This window comes from Xyrauchen texanus, chromosome 10 (genome assembly GCF_025860055.1).
Source record: "Xyrauchen texanus isolate HMW12.3.18 chromosome 10, RBS_HiC_50CHRs, whole genome shotgun sequence".
Lineage (NCBI taxonomy): Eukaryota > Metazoa > Chordata > Actinopteri > Cypriniformes > Catostomidae > Xyrauchen > Xyrauchen texanus.
The window spans coordinates 16,755,421-16,779,613 of record NC_068285.1 but is presented as its reverse complement, the minus strand read 5'-3'; the positions used below and the strand labels follow the sequence as shown (position 1 = coordinate 16,779,613).

Genomic DNA, 24,193 nt, shown 5'->3' with positions numbered 1-24,193 from the left:
TTAGCCGTAAGGCGGGACTTCCTGTCTACATCCGTTGACAGTTGGACGTTCAGAGATTATTGGTTGAGCGTTCCAATTTCTCTCATTCAGTTTAATAGGAGTGGCCCGTCTCTGCTAAATAATTTCTGTGTTAATTCACTCGCTAGTCTCCAGCGCGCCGTACATATCACGTGATTTCAAAACAACCCGGATAATCTCGCACACCAGCCTGGCGATCAGTTGGTCGATCTTTGGTTATAGCGATCAGCGCATACGTACAACAACAAACACTCATAGCCAATCAACACGCGGACGCTTCAATCCCGTCTGGGCTTTAGCAAACGCGCTGGCCGAAGTTGCATTTGTGAGTATAAAAGTTCAGTAACCTTTCTAAATGCGTTTATCGAGTAAGTAATGCACTTTAGTGGAACTTTTTTGTTTTGTTTTATACGAATTAATGCGTTAAAATCGATTTAAACTGTACTTGCACACTTGCAACGTTAGCAGAAACATGCTGTAATGTATGAAACAGTCATCTGTTACCAGTTTGACAGGAAGAGAGACACAAGTAAATTAATTAATGTTTAATTAACTACTTGTTTATTGTAATGCCTAATTAACTACGTAGTGGCTTGTTAATTGGAGAAAGCCCTGCGCCGTTTCGTGCATCTGGCCCCTTTTATGCATATAATTTTAACAAGTTTGTTAAAAGTTGATACGATGGTGTCGGTTTAGTTTGGTTAAATAGAGTTTGTGTTTGATTGCAGGTTTGTGGATATCGACAGGATCCATGTCAGCCGATTCATCATGACTGATGCTCAGAGAAACACGAGAAGCTCCAGTGGTGAGGCTTGATTTGAGTTTAAAAAGTGGAATCTGCCACATTATGAGACAAAGTCCAAGTTAACAGCACAGTTGCATTGTTATTAGTATACGAATCTTATTTGAATAAAGATGCCACATTTTCTCTTTCCCTCCATGGTTACAGATTTGAAGAATGAAGGAGGGTATGAAATCTCCATCCCATTTGACGATAGTATCCCGGACGAGTCTGGTTTCTATAATCAAAATGACCAGTCCTTCGATGGTAATTATTCTGGCATGTTGTGGCATAGTTGCATGTCTGATTCGGTCTCTTCCACCTGACCGTCCAAATCACAACTGCGCTCTGCAGTGTGATCTACACATAGGTCATTTAAACGTGCTTGCATGCTTCTGTTCTTGATTTTCAGCAGAGTCTGCCTCGGGCCAGGTGCCTCCTTGCAGTCCATACTTTTTGATTTCCAGTCTCCGAGCCCAGCTGCAGATTTCTCTGGAAAAGAACTCCTGGCTCCAGAAGCGCATTGAAGACCTGGAAGAGGAGAGGGACTTCCTACGCTGCCAACTCGACAGATTCATTTTCACCACCAAGAGTCAGGAGAGGAATGGTACGATGGGGAGAGGGAATTACAGATTGTTCTATGAACGGAGTGGTGTCTTTTTAAGTAGTTCACCCAAGAATGAAAATTCTCTCATCGTTTAATCTTCCTCATACTACCCCATATGTGTATTACCTTCTTTCTTCTGCTGAGCTCAAATGAAGATTTTTAGAGGAATATTTCAGCTCTGTAGATCCAATGCAAGTGAACGGTGTGCAGAACTTTGACGCTCAAAAAAGCACATGAAACCACATAAAAGTAATCGATACAACTCCAGTGGTTAAAATTCATGTCTTCAGAAGCGATTTGATGGGATGGCATGAGGGTGCGTAAACTATGAGAGAATTTTCATTTTAGGGTTTTCTTAGTTTTACTCCTTTTGTCTGTCTGTTTATAATTCTTAGGTTGGACAGGTGTGTTGTTGCACATCATATTTGTATAGTCCCATTCATGAAGGGTTATCTGTGACTTTTTAATATTAGAAGCTCAAGTGGAGGCTGTGCAGCACCCCACCAGTCAGAAACCCCTCACTCGGAAGGCCTCCACCCCTTCTCCAACACCCATGACGACGCGCTCTGGGCAAATTCCATCACGCAACCAGAAGCATAGCAGAAAAAGCAGCACACACGGTTTGTGCAGTCCTACCTGTCTATGTTTGTTAGTTTTTTTGCACCTATTTTCTCATACTGGTATTTTAATAAAATCCAAAAGATTTTATTTCTCTGTTTATACACCTTAGATGAAGAGGATGAGGAGGAGGTGATTGAGGAGGAGGAGTATATTGAGGAGGATGGCTACTTGGAAGAGGAGCAGATTGTTACAGATGAGGATGGCGATGATTCCGACAGTAAATGTTCACAGAAGAGCCGTTCAAGCAGGCTGAATGGCCAGACGAGGGTGAAAAGACGACGTGTTTTCCGTATCGCCCGAAGCATGGAGAGACAGAGAGGTGAGATAAGTATTTAGTCGCGATATGTGCCGAATAGTGTTGGGAATGTTTCTCAAAGTAATTCACTACAAATGACTTATTACTTCTCTAAATTTGCAATCAAATTACTTTTCTGATGACTAATTACGTTTGTTACTTTCTAAAACACTTCTCAAACCTTTATTTACCACAAAACAAACTCATAAATGTGAATCTACCCTCCCTAGCAACTGGGCCAATTTGGTTGCTTAGGAGACCTGGCTGGAGTCACTCACACACCGGTGGTAGTCGGTATCAATATTCGCTGAGCTACCCATGCCCCCACCAACAGACATTTTAATGAATTCATATTTTGAATGTATTATAAATTAGGAATGTTATAAAATATCGATACATTGATTATTGATCGGAACGTTATTTTCTTGATACGTGTTTGAGGCTTTGATATATTAACATAAGATGAAATATAAATTAGACGCCTAATTTGTGTGCTTTCCAACTCTATGTCAGTTGGCCTTTTGTAGTCTCACATAATAGCTTCGTGAATATAACGTTTACCGTACTTAATGCTGAGGGATGCGTCGACGTGGTGCAGGTGGCAATCCAAAGTTGTGAATCTAGTCCCCATACAGTTACAGAGTTTTTTGTACTTCAAGAATAAACAGGTTAGTAGTGTTGGTTTAGAGTCTCAAGACCGAGTCTATAACAGGCTGAGTCGAGTCAGAATGAATCTTAATGAATCTGAATTAAAATTGTAACTAAACTCAACATACATTTTTTTAAGCTTATTTTAACCTTCACAACTAAGAAATACAAATTGTCAATATAAATGCAACAATAACTCGTCTGGTGCATTTCATATTTACATTTTATGATTAGTAACCTGCTGAAAAAATTTGGAAAAAACAAATTGTTTTTTTACTTTAATTGGACAAAACTGTCCTTCAACACACTTGGTACACTATTTGTGTTCTGTAGACTTTTTCAATTATTTGTTGATTTTTCCCTTCTACTCAAACATGGACTAAAGAATGTGAAAGCTGCATTAGTCATTAAAAACAGAGTTATTATTATTTCAAATTTTTATTTCGTTTTTTTTCTACTTCATTTTAAATTTTCCATTCAATTAAGTTTTGTCTTATCTAAAATTATGGTTGAAATAAATGTAATGTAATTAAATACATTTAATGTGTTTAAACAGAATTTAAAAAAGAAATTAAACAGAAAATAGAAACAGAAAAGATCAGATACCATTAGAAATGTATTTGTATTCTACTACATTCACAATTTTCAGTCCTCATACTGTGTCCAGGTGTAGCCTACTTCCCTAAAGTTAAGATAAAAAAAAATTGTATCTCCTTGAGCTGATGTGTTGTTCTTTTCACGTTATATTTAGTATGGATAATAGGTGAATAGAGACTTCTCCCCTCACTTGTGTTCTTCATTGTATTTTCTGACTTTTTGCCATTTAAACCCAAGTGCCAGCTCTACAGGTAACACACAGTGTAGAGGTTGCACTACAAATATGACGGACTGAGTTTTACAATTTCCATGGCCTAGTTCATCCGTCATATTAGTTTAAATATCCCTGAAACGTAGCGTATTTGATTTTGTCTGGATAAAGTCAACATTTTCAGTTAGAAATGGCTTTGCGTAGTAACGCAAGTCTGATAAAACATTTGTTCTATTTAATAATTTGCAGAGTTGGGGAACGTACTTTCAAAAGTGTACTTGCATTAGTGATGTGTCTGGATAAGAGTGGCAGAGCACATGTGGCAATCACTTTGCACACACACATACAGCACACGTGCGGGCGAGAGGGAGAGAGAGTGCTTTGAAAGAGTGCGCGATGCTGGTCTCAGCCAGAATAATCACACGTAAGGACATATACGCATGAAAACTGATGTGCGGTATCAAATGCACAGAATGTATGATAGTGCTAACTGTAGAGAGTCTTCATCATTATGAAGACAAATCCCAGACATTTAGAGGCAATTTTGAAATCTCGGCCAGACACTTTTTTTCAGGTCTGAAAAAGAGGACATATGGTCACCCTATTTACGTTATTTGTTTGCTTGTTTGTTCGTCATTGCATCACAAATGCCATGGACTCGGCAAAGAATTAAGAATCCGAAAGGCTCGAGTCCGAGTAAAAATGCATCCTTGACCAAGTTCATTAAAATTTGACTCATGACTCGGAATTGAGTCTGGGCGAACTCGAGTACCCCAACTCTACAGGTTAGTGTATGAAAGTGGTATAACTGCGCAAACTGAATGATTAGAAATTGCGATGTTTACTATGCAATGCAATTTTTCTTTATGTAGTCTTGAATCATTAATAATACATTGTGTAGGCTATGTGAAAGATACATATAGACAATATATCATCCAGTTATGGATAGAGTAAATAATAATTATCCTTTGATGTGCACTCTCTCTTTGAATTCTAGAGGTATGAAGAGCCACATAAATAAAGCCAAAAATGTCACAAATAACAGCAAAGGCCAGGGCCACTTTGCAGTGTTTAAGTCCAGCGCAGAATGTCATGGTTACTGCTGTGGAACAAAGCATAATAAACATTTTGTAACATGTTCATTAAATTATTGATTTGCTCACATTAATCAGGTTTTTGGTGCAGACAGAAAAATCTGCTTTTACACATTAACCAATATAAACCTGAGACTTAACTTTGAGACACTCCGTGGTGTTGCAGATTTTTGAGCAGCCTCTGGAGTCATTGCTTCGCTGCTCACACACAGGTTGTGTTAAGAAACATGAATGAAGGGACAAAAACTCTTATGGAACAAGTAGCCCAATTTCTGTATGCAGATCAATCATTATCTGGAAAATGTTCTGATTGTCGATGCTTAAAAAAGGCAGCCTAATTATACTTGCAGTTGAAGTCAGAAGTTTACATACGCTTTGTTGTAATTAAAACGGTCACTTAGGACATCTACTTTGTGCATGACACAAATAATTTTTTCCAACAATTGTTTACAGACCGATTGTCACAATTCCAGTGGTTCAGAACTTTACATAAACTAAGTGCCTTTAAACAGCTTAGAAAATTAGCCAATTAGCTTCTGATAGGAGGTGTACTGAATTGGAGGTGTACCTGTGGATGTGGTCTACCTTCAAACCTTCCTCTTTGCTTGACATGCGAAAAATCTAAAGAAATCAGCCAAGACCTCAGAAAAACAATTGTGGACCTCCACATCCTTGGGAGCAATTTCCATATGCCTGAAAGTACCAATCTAAAGAATTGGTACTTTCAGGAACTTTATATAGGTATTTTATTTCGTTGTGTTGTCTCATGTGGTCCTGTGTTGGTCCTTTGTTGTTTTTATGTAGCACCATGGTCCTGGAGGAACGTTGTCTCGTTTTGCTGTGTACTGTACTAACTGTATATGGTTGAAACGACAATAAAAACCACTTGACTTGACTTGACTTGACTTGACTTGAGTACCAGATTCATCTGTACAAACAATAGTACATGAGTATAAGCACCTACATACCTGACTCCGGTACACCAGTTCTGTCTGGAGGAATGGGCCAAAATTCCAGAACGTTTGACATTAAAACAATTTAAAGGCAATGCTACCAAATACTAACAAAGTGTATGTAAACTTCTGACCCACTGGGAATGTGATGAAAGAAATAAAAGCTGAAATAAATAATTCTCTACTATTATTCTGACATTTCACATTCTTAAAATAAATTACTGATCCTAACTGACCTAAGACAGGCAATGTTTTCTACGATTAAATGTCAGGAATTGTTAATAATTGAGTTTAAATGTATGGTGTATGTAAACATCTGATAATATTTTTGAAATGTGTAACTCAAGTAAATGCCTTAATTGAAAGTCAATGACTGTTATCTGGTTACAAGAATTTAAATTGTAATATACACTACTTTTGACTAAAAAGTGATTTGATTAAAGTTTCAAGTTTTTTTTGTCACATACATAACCGTATACAGTACGACATGTAGTGAAATTCTTGATACAACTTTTCTCCCCATAGTTTACAATAAAGATGTGTGTGTATATATATATATTTATATATACACACACTGTATATAGATAAGGAGTAGAAATAGAAGTAAAACCACAATTACAAAAAAAATTTAAATGCCCATTTAAAAACAATAAATACACTAAAATAGGGGAAAGAGAAATATACTATCTGTACAATGTATGAATATGAAATAGTGCATTGTGACCAATGTAGATTAGCAGCAACAGTTTGACTGGCAATATATATATTGTGCAGTGTAAAGTGCAATTATGCAGTAATGTTCAGTATGAAAGTAACTAATTATTTTGTAATCAGATTACACCCAACACAAATCATTTAAAGTTCAATATTTGGTTTGTTTTTATAAAGTAATGCAAAACAACCAATTAATTTTTGTCCAATAATTTTTATTCCAGTGAAAGACCCTGCAGGAGTTCTGCTTCGCTACAAGAAGATCCTTGTGACTTATCAGAAGTTGAAGAGCATGTCTAGAGCATTCCAGGTTCACGGTGTTGACCGTAACACAGTGGCCTCCACTACACCTATCGCCGAGCTGCTCCTTGTTGCCCCTGAGAAGGTAGCAGAGGTTGGTGAGTTTGATTCCTCCAAGGAGAAGCTTCTGGATTACGCGAGGCGCTGCTATAAAGCTCTCGATGAAGCTGCTCACGCTAAGGTGCAGGCCTTGAAGAAGACCAACCTCTTGCTGCCTATTTCATACAGGTTTAGACACTGACTTTCCAAAAATGTTTCCCTTTATTTGTGGTGGGCAGAGCCAGTAGTATTGAGGTAGTGGTTTGGATTCTTTAAAGCCCACCCAAGGAACATTTATGGACTTTTTTCTTTTCTTTCTCTACCTCAAATGTAGAGCTCCTTTATGGAAAACTGTTCAAATCTTTTTTTTTTTTTTTTTTTTGTTATTCTTCAGATCAAGTGATTTATGAAATATTTCTTCCTATAGCTGTAAATTAAATGCCTGAGAATTTAATCCTGGTTTATCACATTTCTCAGCTGGATTGGAGGGATGCCAGAATGTATAGATTGCAAAGAATTGTATGTTGTCCAAAACAAAAATTGGAAAAATTTGGTAAAACTTGCTGAAGGACGTAGAGAAACTTTGTGCAATTAAAAAAAATAAATGGAGATTCTGGCAGAGTGGACCCAGAAGTCTTTGTTCAGTTTAGTCAGTCACTGTATCAAAAATTGTTACCTGTCCTTATTGTTTTGTATATCTTTCAAGGAATATTTCACCCAAATATGATAATTCTCTCATCATTTACTCATGTTGTCTCAAACTTGTATGACTTTCTTCTGCGGAACACAAAGACATTTTAATGGAGATATGATGTCTGTTTTCCATACAGTGCAAGGGAATGGTGATCACACTTTCAAGCTCCAAAAAAATACATAACAGCAGCATAAAGGTCCAATAAAACTCCAGTGGTTTAATCCATGTCTTCTGAAGTGATCCAAATGTGCTTTAGGTGAAAACAGACCACAATATAACTCCTTTTGCACTATAAATCTTGCCATTGCAGTCTCTGTGTCTTATTATGATTTCACTCGATTACACTTCCTAGTGCTTGGCACAGAGTGCTAGAGGGTGCTAGGATGTGTAATCAATCTTGAAATCATGATCGCCAAGGAGACCGCAGAAGTCAGGATTGATAGTAAAGAAATGTATATATTTTGGACTGTTCTCACCCAAAATTGGTTGGATTGCTTCAGAAGACATCAGTTAAACCACTGGAGTCGTATGGATTACTTTTATGCTACCTTAATGTGCTTTTTGGAGCTTCAAAGTTTGCTCAAAGTCTATGGACAAACAGACATCATATCTCCGTTTAAGATATCTTATTTTTTGATCCACGGAAGAAAGTTGCACGCATCTGGGATGGCATGAGGGTGTGTAAATGATGAGAGAATTTAATTTTGGGTGAACTATCCCTTTAATTTTGTCGTTGTAAGTTTGATCTTCTTTAAAGATAAATGAATTGTCAAGAAATGTTCTTGCTATTATCTTATTATTATTATTATTATTATTATTATTATTGGTTGTTGAAATCATGAGTTTCTTGTTTGAGTTTATAGGTTGGGATCTTTAAAGTAGGCTGCCTCTTATTTTGAAAACACAAATCAGACAAACATTTCAGAAGTTTAAGCTCACAACTATCTAATAGAAAGCATGACAATGGAAAACGTTGTCTTCCTCAAATATTTACAGTCTTTCTAATCTTTATCATCCGTGTTTGATGTTGGTAATTGTAATAAGTTTTGAATGAAAAGAAATGGGGCAAAAAAGAAGCACCAGCTGCAATTCCCCTACATGCAAAAGTTAGCGTAGGGAAGACCAAAGAGTAGTAACTATGCTGTGATCCACTGGGATGAGTTCAAATATATGAATCATTTAAATCTCTGGGTTTACACGACTGTGGTCCTCATAAGTGAACTACTGATAAGTCGGTGATTTTTGTTGAGTTCATCAAATTAAACTTATTAAAAGGAGCCCACCCAGACCTTTCCCATAATTAGCTATTGTTATTTTGACAGCACAATTGTTTTGTTTTTTTACTATTTATCGATATTGATATCAGAGGCATTATTTACTTTTCATGTAACTGTACACCAGTTATTGTGAATACTCAGGAGGTTACAACGCAAACCTCAAAATTCGTGAGATGTGCATTTTTGAGACGTGTTTGATCTAAAATATTATTTATGATAGAGTGCCTTGTTTAACATCAAAACTCTCAATATCTCTGTATTTCCACTAGTGATTGTTTTTTTTTCTCTCTCTCCATATTCTTCTCTTATTATAAATCTTTAAGAGATTGTATAAAGCGAAAGTAGTGTTTATATTTTGCAACATCAGTTTAATGGCTTGATTGTAAAGCAGCAGTTTGGATGGAGTTTTTTTGTTTTTGTGAAATCTTATTGTTTTCCTTTTTGTATTATGCTGAGACTGTATAATTCCAAACTGTACCCTGCTGTATTATTAAACATGTTTTCAACATAGTGTGGTTGAGTGCAGTTTTTTAGTGATTGACAGTATGAATTCCAGCGTTCTGTTTATTTTTAAAGAGTAAATTATGTATTTTATTCGTTATAAAGAGGAAATCATAAAATATGCATTTTGTAAATCTAAATTCTAGATAAGTACATTAAATCAAGTTGTCTCCGGGCCTGTAGGTGGCGAACATCACCTCAGCTCTAGTTCAGAGTGATATTATTAGGGGGCTGTGTAGAAACTATCAACGCATCCGCCCAACGCGGAGTGAGCGGTTAGCTTGATTAGCTAATACGGGTTGGACATTAACGCATTCAAAATAGTCAATTAACAACATTTAACTGTAAAGGAATTTATTTAAACAACAAATTATTATATCTGAAGTATTCAGTTACAAATATTGTCGGCTAAAGCCTCTCATTGGCACGCTGCGGTGGTTCGAGATAGCATTAGCAGCTAACAACACCTGAAGAAAGCGTTTATTTTTATATATCCGAAAACTTTGCATGCTGGTATTATATTTTACAACATCTGCAGTTTTTAGTTTCGCCCTTGAGTTTGCGTGAGACCGAGAGAGCTAGCTAATAGTAAAAAGCTTATTAGCTGAAGTATCTGAGCCTGGGTCAATTCACAACACCAGGATGTCTGATTTTGATGAATTTGAGAGACAGCTGTCTGAAAACAAACAAGGTGAGTATAATTAAAAGTGCATCAGTAAAGTACTTATGAATAACACCGTAAAAGCTAAAAAAAAAACAAGTCAGTCTGTTGTCAGTATAAAAACTCATGTTTATTGTGAAAACGCACGCCGCTGATTTAGGAAAGACACGTTGAGCTTGGTACTTCGTGTTTGAGGAAATAGATCTATATATGCTGAAGTCTGCGTATTTAATGGCAGGATACGTTTAATCTATCTTTAATTTATGGACTATTGTTCTGCTTTTGGTGTTGATGCAACTGCCTTTATTTGAGGATAAACGTGTTCACAAAACGCTTACTATCAGTGATCCATAAGATCATGCCTCTACAGTCATACCCTCAGAATTGTTAAAGGAATAGTTCACCTAAAATGAAGATTCTCTCATAATTTACTCACCCTTATGCCATCCCAGATGTGTGACTTTCTTCTGCAGAACACAAATTCAGATTTTTTATAAAGAATATCTCAGCTCAGTTGGTCTGAAATGCAAATGAATAGCGGCCAGAACTTTGAAGCTCTAAAAAGCATATCAATGATGCATAAAAGTAATCCATATTTTTAGAAACAATATGAAAAGAGTTGGTGAGAAACAGATTAAGACTTAAGTAATTTTTTACGATAAATATCCACTTTCACCAGCCCTCCTAAGACTCTTCTCTCTTAAGTGTTCTACTTTTGTCTTGGGTGATTTGCATTCTTCATGCATATCGCCATCTATTGGGGATGGAGGAGAATTTATAGTTAAAAAAAAAATGATTTAAAGGTGGAGTGTGTAATTTCTGCAATACTATTGGCACAAAACGTAATTACAAAAATAAATTATGTTTTCAAACAACATTTGCTAACACCCTTCAGACTCATCACGCCCTTTCGCACTCTCCGATTTCCTTTGAAAAAATGGGCCATTCTAAATAAAAGATGATAAACATTAAATGTCGTAATAAACAAGACCACTTTAACAAACACGCTGGACAGAAACCATTGCAGAGGAATCGGCTTGTCCGATAACATTTCCGGTGTTACGGTTCAACTGGTTTTTATGTTAACTCTTTCCCCGCCAAACACGGAATTTTCCGTGTTTTATGAAAAACGCTTCCCCGCCAAACACAGAATTTTCCGTGTTTTAGGTGTTATACGGTAAGGAAGACCCCTGCGCATGTTTTGAAAGAGTACGACACTCTTTGATCAAAGAAACAGACTGCGATCATCTCAAACATGAAGAAGTGGAGTATTGAGAAGCTCAAAATATCAGACATAAACATGCCTTTTTCTCAGCTTTTTGTCTGAAATGTTGTTTTTTGACAAAACGTACCTCTGTTCAAGTCGCAATAAAAAAAGAACAAATGAAGATAAAATAAAATTGTTTTTTTTTGCCTAAAAGCAGAGGCTCAGATCTTTATTGTGATATATAGCATCTTTATATATTCATGGAAGAAAATATTCTGCGGGCCATTAAAGTTTAGCGAAAATCGTCAAAAACCCTGGCGGTGGCTGGCAACTTTTTTTTAAAAACGCTGGTGGGGAAAGGGTTAAAGGTGGAGTAAGCGATTCCTGATAAAGAACTCAACAGCCAAACAAACCCACCCCTCCCTTCAGTGCTCCTTCAGAAGCTCCGCCCCCCCAAATTCATGCATGCTCATTGCCAGTGTTGTGTGGATCGTTCCGATCCACTTTGTTTGATTTTCCCATTTAAAGAGCCAGGGCTGTGTACAAATACTTCTCATGGACAATATTCATGGTATTTGACAAAAAGTGTATTAGATTAAAATTATGCATGCCACCTTTAAATATTAATCTGTTTCTCACCCACACCTATCATATCGCTTCTGAAGACATGGATTAAACAACTGGAGTTGTATGAATTGCTTTTATGCTGCCATTATGTGCTTTTTGGAGCTTCAAAGTTCTGGCCATCATTAACTTGCAATGTACGGGCCTACAGAATTGAGATAATTTTCTAAAAATATGAATTTGTTTTTATCAGAAGAAAGTCATGCACATCTGGGATAGCAAAATGGTAAATGATGAGAGAATTTTCATTTTTGGGTGAACTAATCACTTTAATATGCCAAAGACTTTTAAAATGCCAACAGTGCTCTTTAATTTAAGAAAAAAAAATTCTTACATTACAACTACATTGTTATTAGTTACCTATCGAATTGGATAGTTGTGCTGTAATCTATGAGCTCAGTCCTCGAGAAGATGTTTATGTATGTGAGCAAGTGAGTTCCATTTACTTCCTTTGTATCCCTTTATGCTTGTGGATTTTAATCCCTCTCATTCTCTTCCACACAGGTGACAGTCTAAATGGTCATGGTGGGTATCCCAGTACGAGGTGCACAAAAGCACACACAACCCCCTGTCTCCTTCATTCTAATCTGTCTTTTTTCCCTGTCAGAGTCTCACAGTGAAAATCGCACACCGCATAAACACCTGTTCCAAATCTCATTAGTTTTCAGATTTGTCTTCATTCTGCAGGTTAAATTGGCATAAATCCTTTTCTCTTTTCTAAACCACACAGCATAAGTCCCTTTTCTGCTCTTTGGCTTTGGGTACCTGCAGCCATGCCCCTTCCTTTTAAGATGTTCAGATTGCTCTTATTTAACCTTTAATTTTTCTGTATCAGAGCGGGACAAAGAGAACCGGCACCGGCGGCGCAGCCCGTCACGCAGCCGCAGCCGGGAGAGGAAGAGGAGGAGCAGGGAGAGGAGAAGCAGGGAGCGTCGCAGCGACAGCAAGGACCGCCGCCACAGACGCAGGTTAGAAAGGGGTCAATGGGAATCTTGATTTGTATGATTGAAATTTATAAGACGATAATTGTGATCATGATGATCATGTCTGTATTTCTTTGGAGCAGCAAAACCCTAATTTCAGCTCTTTTCGTTCGGTTGTTTAAAATGTAAGCTTGTTGGTTTGTGTAATGTGGTTTAAGCTACTGTGTAGTAGCTGCACTTCAAACCCTGTTCTTAAATGTCATTTCAGTGAACAGTACCAACCCCAAGAAAATGTCAGGTAATTCAGCAAAAGTATTACCATTCTTTTACCTCATGAGTGACTAAATTCTTGCCCTACCAATCCAGTAAATGGCAGTTTTTCACCTCAGTGAAAATGAAAGTGTGTCCCCACAGATTTATCGAATTCCTCAATTTTCAATATTATTAGCAATTTTAGTTTACTACAAAACATTCTACGCATATAATGAAAATAAGATGTAAATTGGCTTTTCAAACAATCTTTATCAGTGTATTAGTCTTTCCCATATTCATTAAAACAGAAAATATAATTTTTTTCTTTGCTACAAGATAAGCCCCATTAGTTTTTATGAGTTGTATCAGATGATCGTTACAGAAAATTACAATTGTATTACTTTATCCTAATTTGTACTTATGCAATATTTATTGCTCTTTTTCATTTACTCCCTCTATAATTCCTTTTGAAAATGAATGTCAGCCTTGAAAGATGAAGAATGAGTAATGATGTCAGGCAACAGATCATGAACGTGTCACGAAATAGAATGTACCACTTTGGTTTGATGTCTTTCCATACATTTTAATTTCCATCCTACTTGTGGCAGTTTGACCTCATCTTTTGCATATTATCTCCTTGTGTCTGTAAACCAGTCGTTCACCTCCACGTGAGAAAAAGAAGAAAATTAAGAAGTACTGGGATGTGCCACCTCCAGGCTTTGAGCATATTACACCCATGCAGTACAAGGCCATGCAAGGTGAGGAACACTGTGTACAAAACATCACCGTTTCCATTTATTTTACACCCTTAAGCATTATTTAGCCTCTCTCCGTTTCCCTGTCTTGCTCTCTTTATTTTTCTATTGAGGCATTTACTGACATCCCCTGATAATGAATTTATGAATCAACTCGTGCTAGTTCAGTTGTTCATATGGTTATTCTGTCTCTCTTGCAGCTGCTGGTCAGATCCCTGCTACTGCTTTGCTGCCCACCATGACGCCAGATGGTCTAGCAGTGACGCCGACCCCGGTGCCTGTAGTGGGCAGTCAGATGACCCGCCAGGCTCGCAGACTTTACGTTGGCAACATCCCATTTGGCATCACAGAGGTGTTGAATGAACGCTTTTCACAAATTACTGTGCAGGGCTTTAGAGAATTGGTCCAAGTAGAGAACATTGGCACAGCTTGTTTTATTATACAGAAACACTGTAGTAAGTTTTATATTTTAAATAAAAGTGTAGAGGTAGACCGATATATTGGTTTTAACCTACAGTGGCTCTTTGGAACTTTTAGTTATCGGCAAAAATGTATGCCAATAATTGTCTTTTATTTTTTTCTCTTTGGCCGGTGCTGGAGGAGTCTACAGTTCTTAAGTATAACAGCAGCTTTTAGAAGTGAAATAAAAACAGTCACTGAGATATTGTGGGGATTTGCTGTATTTAAATCTTTCATCATTGTCAATATTCATCCATATTTTAATCCTCGGTTTAATTTTGATTAATCAAATGAAGTGTTCTAGATTGTAACTCCGCCAAGTCCATCAATTCAAAATATGTACGAGTATCTGGTGTGTTTCAGGCTTGTTTAAATTTTAAAGTCCTGCATTATACACCAAATCTTTATTTTGTCTGGTTAGTCTTGGGATTTTGGTTAAACCATAAACTGAATCTGGGAATGTATTCATTTTGGACTCTGTGCCCATCATAGTAATTAAAGAATATGAAAATTTGTCTAAAACTAACTTCAAGCATTTAAGCATAAGCCTTTTTATTTAAAATGTCATTAATAAAAATGCAGTCCAGTATGTCCACAGTTTTGACTGGTAGCGAATATTTTAGCTTCTGTGTACCACACCTTATTGTACACCTCCCAACTCTGTTTTAAAACTGAGTAAGCTGCGTTCCTTTGCAGAATTTTAGGACATAGGCACATTCAAAAAGTGCCCAAAAATGCTGTCTAGGTAGGCATTTCGCTAGATTTTGAAACAGGCTTTTATCCCTTATCTCCCGGAAGTATTACATATTTTAATTTTTTTTTTTCTCACCTGCTCACTTAACACTCTTATTCCTCAGGAATCCATGATGGACTTCTTTAATGCTCAGATGAGGCTTGGTGGTCTGACTCAGGCTCCAGGAAACCCTATTCTTGCTGTCCAGATTAACCAAGACAAGAACTTTGCTTTCCTTGAGGTGAGCAATACCTGTTTACAATAGATATGCACATTGACCTTGCACCCTGTGTTAAATATTTGTGTTGTGTGTTTGAAGTAAATACACTTTTTTTTTTTATGAATTCAGCTATTATGAATTTGCATAAACATGTAAACTTTTTTTTTTCAACATTCTCCTTAAGTTTCGATCAGTGGATGAGACCACACAAGCCATGGCGTTTGATGGCATCATCTTCCAGGGTCAGAGTTTAAAGATTCGTCGACCACACGACTATCAGCCTTTACCTGGCATGAGCGAGAACCCCAGTGTATATGTGCCGGGTATGAACAGTTTCTAATTCCCTTTAACTTTTGAAATATCAGACTACAAGAAACATGCCATGAAAACCAATAAAGAGGGAGTCTACTTTTGTTACTTGATAACAAATTAAGGGTTCCAGCATGAATGTATCACATTCCCACAGTAATTAATTTGGATTAACCTCAACCCAAGTATATTTATCTGCTACCACACTGTTCTTTTCCTTGTTCATTTGAACTGGCTCATTTTAGTATTTTGGGCTGTTATTTTCTCTCATCCATTGTCTATTAATGTTCTCCATCAGGTGTCGTTTCCACTGTTGTACCAGACTCTATTCACAAGCTTTTCATTGGAGGTTTGCCAAACTATCTGAACGATGACCAGGTTGGTTACAAATTTATTCAGTCATAATGTCTGTCTATATTTTTCTCATTATCAAAGGGATCATTCACCAAAAAATGAAAAAATCTGTCTTTATTTATTCTGTTCCTTTCTTCCGTGGAACACCAAACTAGATGGCCTCAGTCCATTCACTATCATTGCATCTTTTTTTTCCCATACAATGAAATTGAATGGTGACCGAAGCAAAAACTTTTGTGTTCAGCAGAAGAAATAAAGTAATAAAGGTTTGGAACCACATAAGCGTGAGTAAATGATGATAGAATTGTCATTTTTGGTTGAACTGTCCCTTTAAAGAAACAACTATAGAAACAGCTTACTATAAAATCTACTTTTATCCCAAAGAAAGCTGCATGTAAACTGTTTAACAGGACTATCGAATTGTTCAAAAGCTTCTGATATCAATTCAAGTCTAACATCAATTGCTTTTGAGTTTCAGCCATTGTTTGTGCTTTTAAAGAGAAATGTGAGACCGAGAAATAAAACGTATTTTCTTTCTCTCCTCAGGTTAAAGAGTTGTTAACCTCTTTTGGACCTCTAAAAGCCTTCAATTTGGTGAAGGATAGCGCAACAGGCCTCTCAAAGGGTTATGCCTTCTGTGAATATGTGGATGTTAACATCAATGATCAGGTGAGTTGGCATGGTTAGTTTTCCTCTGTATCCATAGGTTTTAAGATACGTTGGCTGACTTTAAAGTTAATCTGACTATTTTTTGCAGGCAATTGCAGGACTGAATGGAATGCAGTTAGCAGATAAGAAGCTGCTGGTTCAGAGAGCAAGTGTAGGGTCCAAGAACGCCACAATGGTAAGAAACAAGTTCACCTGAGAGAAAAAGTAATAATAATAAAGTAATTGAACTATAATGTAATAAGCACAAGCCTTTTTGTTTATACAAATAAGGCCTGGTAAAGTGCTCATGGTATAAGTTGAAGTTCTTCACTCTTGGAAATCTTTTTTCTAATTCTCAATTGTTCAATAACCATCTGTAGACAAGTATAAACGAGACTCCAGTGACGTTGCAAGTGCCGGGAATGATGAACAACCCCATGGTGCAGATGGGTGGTATCCCCACTGAAGTGCTATGTCTGATGAACATGGTGGCTCCTGAGGAGCTGCTGGATGATGAGGAGTACGAGGAGATTGTGGAAGACGTCAGAGACGAGTGCTCCAAATACGGCCAGGTCAAGAGCATAGAGATCCCTCGCCCTGTGGATGGCCTGGAGGTCCCTGGAACTGGCAAGGTAATTGATGGATTAGGCCATGGTCTTGACTCAAACCCTGCTGTTATTCCAACCTTATGTTGGTGCTGATTAAAGCACGTTGATTTTAAACCCTGCAGCAATGAACATCTGGTTATGTTACACAAATATTTTCACACTGCTGCTTCTTGCATTCTGTGCTATTCTACAGATCTTTGTGGAGTTCCAGTCTGTGTTTGACTCCCAGAAAGCCATGCAGAGCTTAACTGGAAGAAAGTTCGCAAACAGGGTGGTGGTGACCAAGTATTGCGATCCAGATGCCTACCACCGCCGAGACTTCTGGTAGAAGCAGAGGAAGAGAGCAAGTGAAATTGGATGGGATAACATCTGTGTGATAGTAACTAGGCAGAGATGATGAAAGGGGGAACATTTTGTACTCTTTAAAAAGAAAAAAAAAAGCCAAAAGCTGAATGTTTTTTTTTTTTTGAGGGTTAAATTAAAAGATGATTTGTGAGTAATTATGGGAGGGTTTTTGCTTTTGTTTGTATTTTAAGGACATTAGCGGGAGCTTATTCTGTTAAAATTGTTACTATTTTTTAATTGTATACTGAAACAAAAGATGATGTAAAATTGTGACTCCTGCCCAACAGAGAAGACAAAAAAAGTTGCAAAGTGAAAAAAGCCCAACTATAATTACAGATATTTCAAATGAAAATGACATAATTTGGCCTCTCGCTTAGTTTTAATCCCTTTTCTTTTCCCATTTGAATCGTAACCCACAGAAAGATTATTTTCTGAAGTAATTTGTCTTCTCTGGTGGCCTGCTTACCATGTCTCCCTCCCATTTTGTAGCTTTTTGCAGTTCATATGTAGTAGACTGTCCCAGATCTTGTTTTTTGGTTTAAAGTTGTTGGTTTAGTCCACCTGTTTGGTCCCTTCCATTCATAATCACCTACTAATTAGATGATGATGTTTGTCCAGTGTGGCACCTTTTGAGTTTCTGTATGTGATTTTCAGTATAATAGGCCACTTTTGATAATAAACTATTGGAAGTCTGATCAGATCTCTCTGATTTTCAGTGTCTTGACACTGCATGCTACCCTGTTAAAAATTACTTATATGTAGCATTTTTTTATGCCACTTGTTTTGTAGTGCTCTTTAAACTGGACCAGTACATCAGGCTAGACACTGTTGTAAAGACAGGGCTGAGTGTACATTATTTTTCCCTCTAAAAACTATGTCTTGACCACCGTCATCCTTCAGTCTTGCTGCATATTGCTTAAATATTCTAGCACAACTATCAGACTTACATATGCTGATTTACTAAGATACTATAGGACCATCTTAGGATCATCTTTAGTGCTTTTATCTTTAAGGCAGCATTTTGTCTTTTAGACACGATTCAGGCGATCAAAATAATACTTTGGCATGCCACAAGTGACTAAAATCAATGACAGATTTTTGAATGTTTCATTTAATTACTAATTGAAATACGGGATTAGTGTGCGTTATCCAAAGCCTGTGAAATAAATTTGGTTTAAATCAGATGGCTCAAAAATCAGTGCTTCATTGTGGTCTGTTAAATTGCTCCCATCTTTTAGACTCTGGAACTAATGCAGATGATCAGACTCAACTGAGAAATATTTAGATGCTTTAGAAGGACTGTGATAGTTGTGTTGATCGTGTCATATGGAGTCTTTGAACTGGAAACAAAGTGAATCACTGCTCTCTCTCTCTCACGCTATCTATGTACAGTGGAAGGCTTTATTGCTGCCTTGCTGCAAACAAATATGTCTAATGGTTAATTTTGTATTTTAATCTGTTTTTTGTTTTTTCAACTTTCTGAGTGTTTCATGTGGTTCAACATCAGCAGTGGAAAACTAAAGAGGCCTGTCAGCTCATTCAATTATGTTAGTAGTTTGTTGACGTGTTTGATTCTATCTTATTCTTTCTGTTGATTAAATACTTTGGGTTATGTATGTTCTTCTTATGCAAATAGTAGTAAAATGTTTTTACAACAATATAGTCTTTATTTTTTTTTAAAGCATTTGTTATTTTATGCATATAGTAAATTTTATTTACATGAAGAAACAAGCAGCACCGTATTTGGGAAGTTATGTACATTTTTAATGATTTCAGGATAAAGTCAACATCAGAACATACTTGATTTCCAAATATGTAATGCAGAGCTCTGAATGTGCTCATGCGAACATCATCTTATTTAAAGGTGCACTCAGTAACTTTTTGTTTTTGTCATCTTGGACTTACAGTGACACCTAATTGTGTGGATGCAGCATCATTCAAAATCAATAGTTTACATTTACAGATGCCATAGTTCTGTAATTCACTATGCACAATCAGCAATGATTAATTTGATCCATGAGTGAAAGTGTCCAATAACAGGGCGGTAATGAGATTAAGGGAGTAGTCTTCAGTGATTCAAAAATGGCTGCCCCCATGAGGAAGCCCATGCTCCATGTAGAATAAAACAGCTTTTATTAGGTTACTGATATGACTAAAGTCCTCATCTCATGTGAGTGCTCATGAATTTATACATATGTTTAAAAATGACAACTCATGTCTTTAGGAGTTCAACTTTTTTAATGGGGAAAAATTTACTGAGCCCATCTGAAGTTTCCCCTTTAATATTTTTTCCATCTTTAAGTTATTTAACAGTTGAAAAACTCAAAGCAATGAGTTTGTATATTTCATTTAGTGTTATTCAGTACTGTATAAATACTAACATTAGGGATGGCATTCATATTACTATAAATAATGACATCAGCAGTCTCCTTGGTGATCATGATTTCAAACTCGATTGTGCTTCCTAGCGCCATCTAGCGCTAGTCTAATCGAGCTTGAAATCATGATCATGCCTAGAGACTGCAATGGGAAGATGTACGGTGAAAATGAGCTACATTTTTATTTATTTTTCTCATCCGAAATCGATTAGATTACTTCAAATATGGGTTAAATGTTATGGATTAATGTTCAGCTGCTTTTATGTGCTTTTTGGAGCTTCAAAGTTTTGGTCACAATTCACAAGCATTGTATGGACCTACAGAGATGAAATATTCTTCTAAAAAAAAAAAATTTATTTGTGCTCTGCAGAAGAACGTCATACACATCTGGGGTGGCATGAGAGAGTAAACAATGAAATACATGTCATTTTGCGTGAACTGTTCCTTTGTGCTAAAACAAATGATCATTTTACAGTCCTTTCCCTGTCGTGAGGAAAATTCTTCTGATGTCATGTTTACATTTCTTTTCATGAGATCATAAACTGGCTATGAAGCTGTGCCTCAACTGTTTACATTTTATTAAAAGATAAGAGACTATTAAAAATGCTCTGAGAGGGTTTGTATCAGCTGCCATTCCCATAGCAAAATGCTTGACATTCGTGTTTTGTGAATATAAAAAAGCTTATATATTATTTTGTAAAGAACTGTTTAAAAAAATTAAATAATAATAATAATAATAATAATAATAATAATAATAATGACCTGGGGCCATCTAGTAAATCGGACATTTCAAGACATCCTCTCCAGTCAAAACACACCAACCATAAATCGCAATGCACGGAAGCTGTCAAGCAGTGCTACAAGATTGACAGCTCCTCTTATCCAATGATATTCAAGCACTGACGGACATCAACCAATGCATGTAAGAAGGCGGAGCCACAAGCCTCCAACACACCAGCGGAGGTGGTGTTCCTGGTGACCATCTTGGATGCGCGAAGTGATTGTTTGGCGAATAAAAATTAACAAGAAATAAAAATACGGCGTGAAAAGTTGGGAAATTGCGTTGGAATTGAAAAGGATATTAAGAGGGAAAGTGCTACTCAGGAAAACCAGGTAAAGCATCATCGCATCGCTGGAGCGTCACTCCATTTACGTGCCTCTTTTTTTCTTTTCCTTTCCAATGTAACCCCCCCCTTCAAAAAATAGAGCTCGAGCCGGTCGCGTTTACTACTGGCTCACGAGCCGCTTACGGCAAGGGTCGCGAGCTTTCTGACTCCTCTAATGTATTTATATTAACGCACCAGTGTCTCAGCTTGCCGAAAAAGTAGTATGCATCTTACAGAAGTTTCACATAAGACCAAAATAAGAGAAGCCCCATGCAAGGAAAGAGTGGCATGCTCTATGGTTTCATCTGATACAGGACCATTTTCTAAATCCAACTTGTTTTAAATGAGCTGTTGTCATTAGGGCCGTTAGTTCTGGTGGTTTAAGGTGTAACTCAGACTGAACTTGCAATGCATGGTGTTATCAAAGGCGATGGAGGGTTTACATCAGCTCGCGCTCTGAACTGCCAGCTGTTCCCACGCGCTACATTGTTGCAAGAACTCCATGGATTCGCGTGACTGTGTTTTTGTTAGAGAACTTTAATTGACATGTATGTGACAGCGTGTCTACTTGTATTGTGAGTCCTCTGTAAGGCTGCTGAAAGGAACTGCACAATTCACATGCACTGTTCCGCTATGTTCTAACTAGTCACTATGGACTATGGAAGTGCATAGTTGCATGAAATAATGTCTGTCTTCATATTGTGGCATTTAAGCTACTGTCTCTTGCTTAGCTGGTTTAGATGGAACAGATTAAGAAAAGCCTGAGATGTCTATTGCTGTGGTTTGAAATCTGGTCAAGTGCTTTGATGCACAGTAAAGCTGATAGTTCAACCACATCTGCCTTTTCTGCCTGAGAGAAAAATTATTGTCTTTAAAATCACATCCTGACCCTCCAATGTTTCCTGATGGCAATTAAATGTTACATACTGTCCAATAGTTTGTATTGTGCTGTTTTACACCCCCTCAAGCATCACTATTTGACTGGTGAATTGCATGCTTTCAGTGCCAAGGAACAAGCCAAGTCAAAAGGCATTTAGGCTGATACAGTTGAAGTCAGAAGTTTACATACACTTATTTTGAAGTCATTAAAACTCATTTTTAACCACTCCACAGATTTCATATGAACAAACCAGAACATGATCAGTCAAGCCTTTAAGAAATTAGACAATTAGCTTCTGATAGGCTAATTGGAGTCACTTGGAGGTGTACCTGTGGATGTATTTTAAGGCCTACCTTCAAACTCTGTGCCTCTTTGCTTGACATCATGGGAAAATCAAAAGAAATCAGCCAAGACCTCCACAAGTGTGGATCATCCTTGGGAGCAATTTAAAAATGCCTGACGGAACCACATTCATCTGTACAAACAATAGTATGCAAGTATAAACACCATGGGACCACACAGCCATCATACCATTCAGGAAGGAGACGCATTCTGTCTCCTAGAGATGAATGTAGTTTGGTGTGAAAATCAATCCGAGAACAACAGCAAAGGACATTGTGAAGATGCTGAAGGAAACGGGTAGACAAGTATCTATATCCACAGTAAAATGAGTCCTATATCGACATAACCTGAAAGGCTGCTCAGCAAGGAAGAAGCCACTGCTCCAAAACATCATTAAAAAAAGCCAGACTACAGTTTGCAAGTGCACATGGGGACAAAGATCTTACTTTGAATACATTTCCTCTTACCTGATTAGACAAAAAATACACTTTTTGGTCATACTGATTTGGAGGTAAAAAGGTTGAGGCTTGAACACCATCCCAACCGTGAAGCATGGGGGTGACAGCATCATGATGTGGGGGTGCTTTGCTGCAGGAGGGACTGGTGCACTTCACAAAATAGATGGAATCATGAGGAAGGAAAATGATGTGGATATATTGATGCAAAATCTCAAGACATCAGCCAGTAAGTTAAAGCTCTGTCACAAATGGGACTTCCAAATGGACAATGACCCAAAGCATACCTCCAAAGTTGTGGCAAAATGGCTTAAGGACAACAAAGTCAAGGTATTGGAGTGGCCATCACAAAGCCCTGACCTCAATCTGATAGAAAATATGTGGACAGAACTGAAAAAGTGTGTGTGAGCAAGGAGGCCCACAAACCTGACGTTACACCAGTTCTGTCTGGAGGAATGGGCCAAAATTCCAGCAACTTATCGTGAGAAGCTTGTGGAAGGCTACCCAAAATATTTGAACCAAGTTAAACAATTTAAAGTCAATGCTACCAAATACTAACAAAGTGTATGTAAACTTCTGACCCTCTGGGAATGTGATGAAAGAAATACAACCTGAAATAAATAATTCTCTCTACTATTATTCTGAAATGTCACATTCTTAAAATAAAGTAGTGATCCTAACTGACCTAAGACAGGGAATGTTTTCTACAATTAAATATCAGGACTTGTGAAAAACTGAGTTTAAATGTATTTGGCTAAGGTGTAAGTAAACTTCTGATGTCAACTGTACCTCCACATGCAAATATAGCGCAGAAAGCATTCAAACATAACAAAACTGAACGTCATGATAATCATTCTGTTCCTGTATTATAATGCAATCATTACCAGAGAATTTGTATGCATGGTGGTAAGTTATTAAAAGTTACTCGCACATCCACTTGAAATCCGAAAGTGTTCTTGCCGATGGCATAAACGATCCTGAACAGTGCCTTCGTCTTTCTTCTATATTTACTGAGCAGCGGTAAACAAGCACAGATTCGTTCCATACAAACACGCTGCAACATTACTGACTGAAGGCCTAAAGAGCCCTGTGAGGACAAAACTGGAATGTGTTTCAATACTTTTATAAGGAGTCACAGGCATTGTTCGCCAGAGTTGCGTGTGACACTGCGAAATTCACCGGCCAAATTGATAATTTACCAGCATTTAGCACTTTGCAGGTGGTTCCTGATGGTATCATAAATTGGGCTTCTTTAGCTCAGATCACAATAAATACAATTAAAAACAACATTTTTCAGGCTCGTCCAGTTAGCGTGCATTTGCATTGTCAAGTTGACAGGTGATGTCTATATCTGAAAGGTGATTTGCTCTTTTACCTGTAAGGCGGGACTATTTGCCATTTTAGGTGTTTACATTTCTCCCATGAATTTTAATGTAAGTGGACCATCTTGGGCTAAACAGACTTTGATTGTACAACATGTGTTTCGAACTACCGAAAGCCAAAAGGGACAAAGTAATGTTTTATAAAATCACATTTAAAAGTGCATAGGCTTGATAGATATATATGTATATCCACAGAGGTCTGGGC

General features: G+C 37.3%; 3 protein-coding genes across 5 annotated transcripts in view; all 3 read left to right on the top strand.

Moving 5' to 3' along the window:
* Positions 1–310: 310 nt before the first annotated feature.
* LOC127650906 (coiled-coil domain-containing protein 106-like) lies at positions 311–9,322 on the top strand. Of its 2 annotated transcripts, none has more exons than XM_052136555.1 (7): positions 311–343; positions 747–823; positions 968–1,066; positions 1,215–1,406; positions 1,880–2,026; positions 2,137–2,346; positions 6,761–9,322. In XM_052136555.1, exons 2-7 carry the CDS (start codon positions 787–789, stop codon positions 7,075–7,077), a joined length of 1,002 nt encoding a protein of 333 aa, XP_051992515.1. In that variant the 5' UTR covers positions 311–343; positions 747–786; the 3' UTR covers positions 7,078–9,322. The 2 variants fall into 2 exon arrangements, with proteins under 2 accessions (XP_051992515.1, XP_051992514.1); XM_052136554.1 differs by having other exon boundaries at positions 1,212–1,406.
* A 257-nt stretch (positions 9,323–9,579) lies between these two features.
* Positions 9,580–18,145, top strand: LOC127650650 (splicing factor U2AF 65 kDa subunit-like). 2 transcript variants are annotated; one of them, XM_052136216.1, is made up of 13 exons: positions 9,580–10,038; positions 12,344–12,364; positions 12,675–12,807; positions 13,031–13,060; positions 13,669–13,772; positions 13,970–14,121; positions 15,086–15,202; positions 15,366–15,504; positions 15,789–15,868; positions 16,391–16,513; positions 16,602–16,688; positions 16,873–17,124; positions 17,294–18,145. In XM_052136216.1, the coding sequence occupies exons 1-13, from the start codon at positions 9,990–9,992 to the stop codon at positions 17,426–17,428; spliced, it is 1,422 nt and encodes a 473-aa protein (XP_051992176.1). In that variant the 5' UTR covers positions 9,580–9,989; the 3' UTR covers positions 17,429–18,145. The 2 variants fall into 2 exon arrangements, with proteins under 2 accessions (XP_051992176.1, XP_051992177.1); XM_052136217.1 differs by lacking the exon at positions 13,031–13,060.
* A 2,632-nt stretch (positions 18,146–20,777) lies between these two features.
* Positions 20,778–24,193, top strand: part of LOC127650497 (CCR4-NOT transcription complex subunit 3-like) — a 28,449-nt gene continuing 25,033 nt past the window's right edge. Inside the window, exon 1 of the mRNA XM_052135943.1 lies at positions 20,778–20,936. The gene's annotated coding sequence lies outside the window, so the exon portion shown is untranslated. The remainder of the gene's footprint in view (positions 20,937–24,193) is intronic.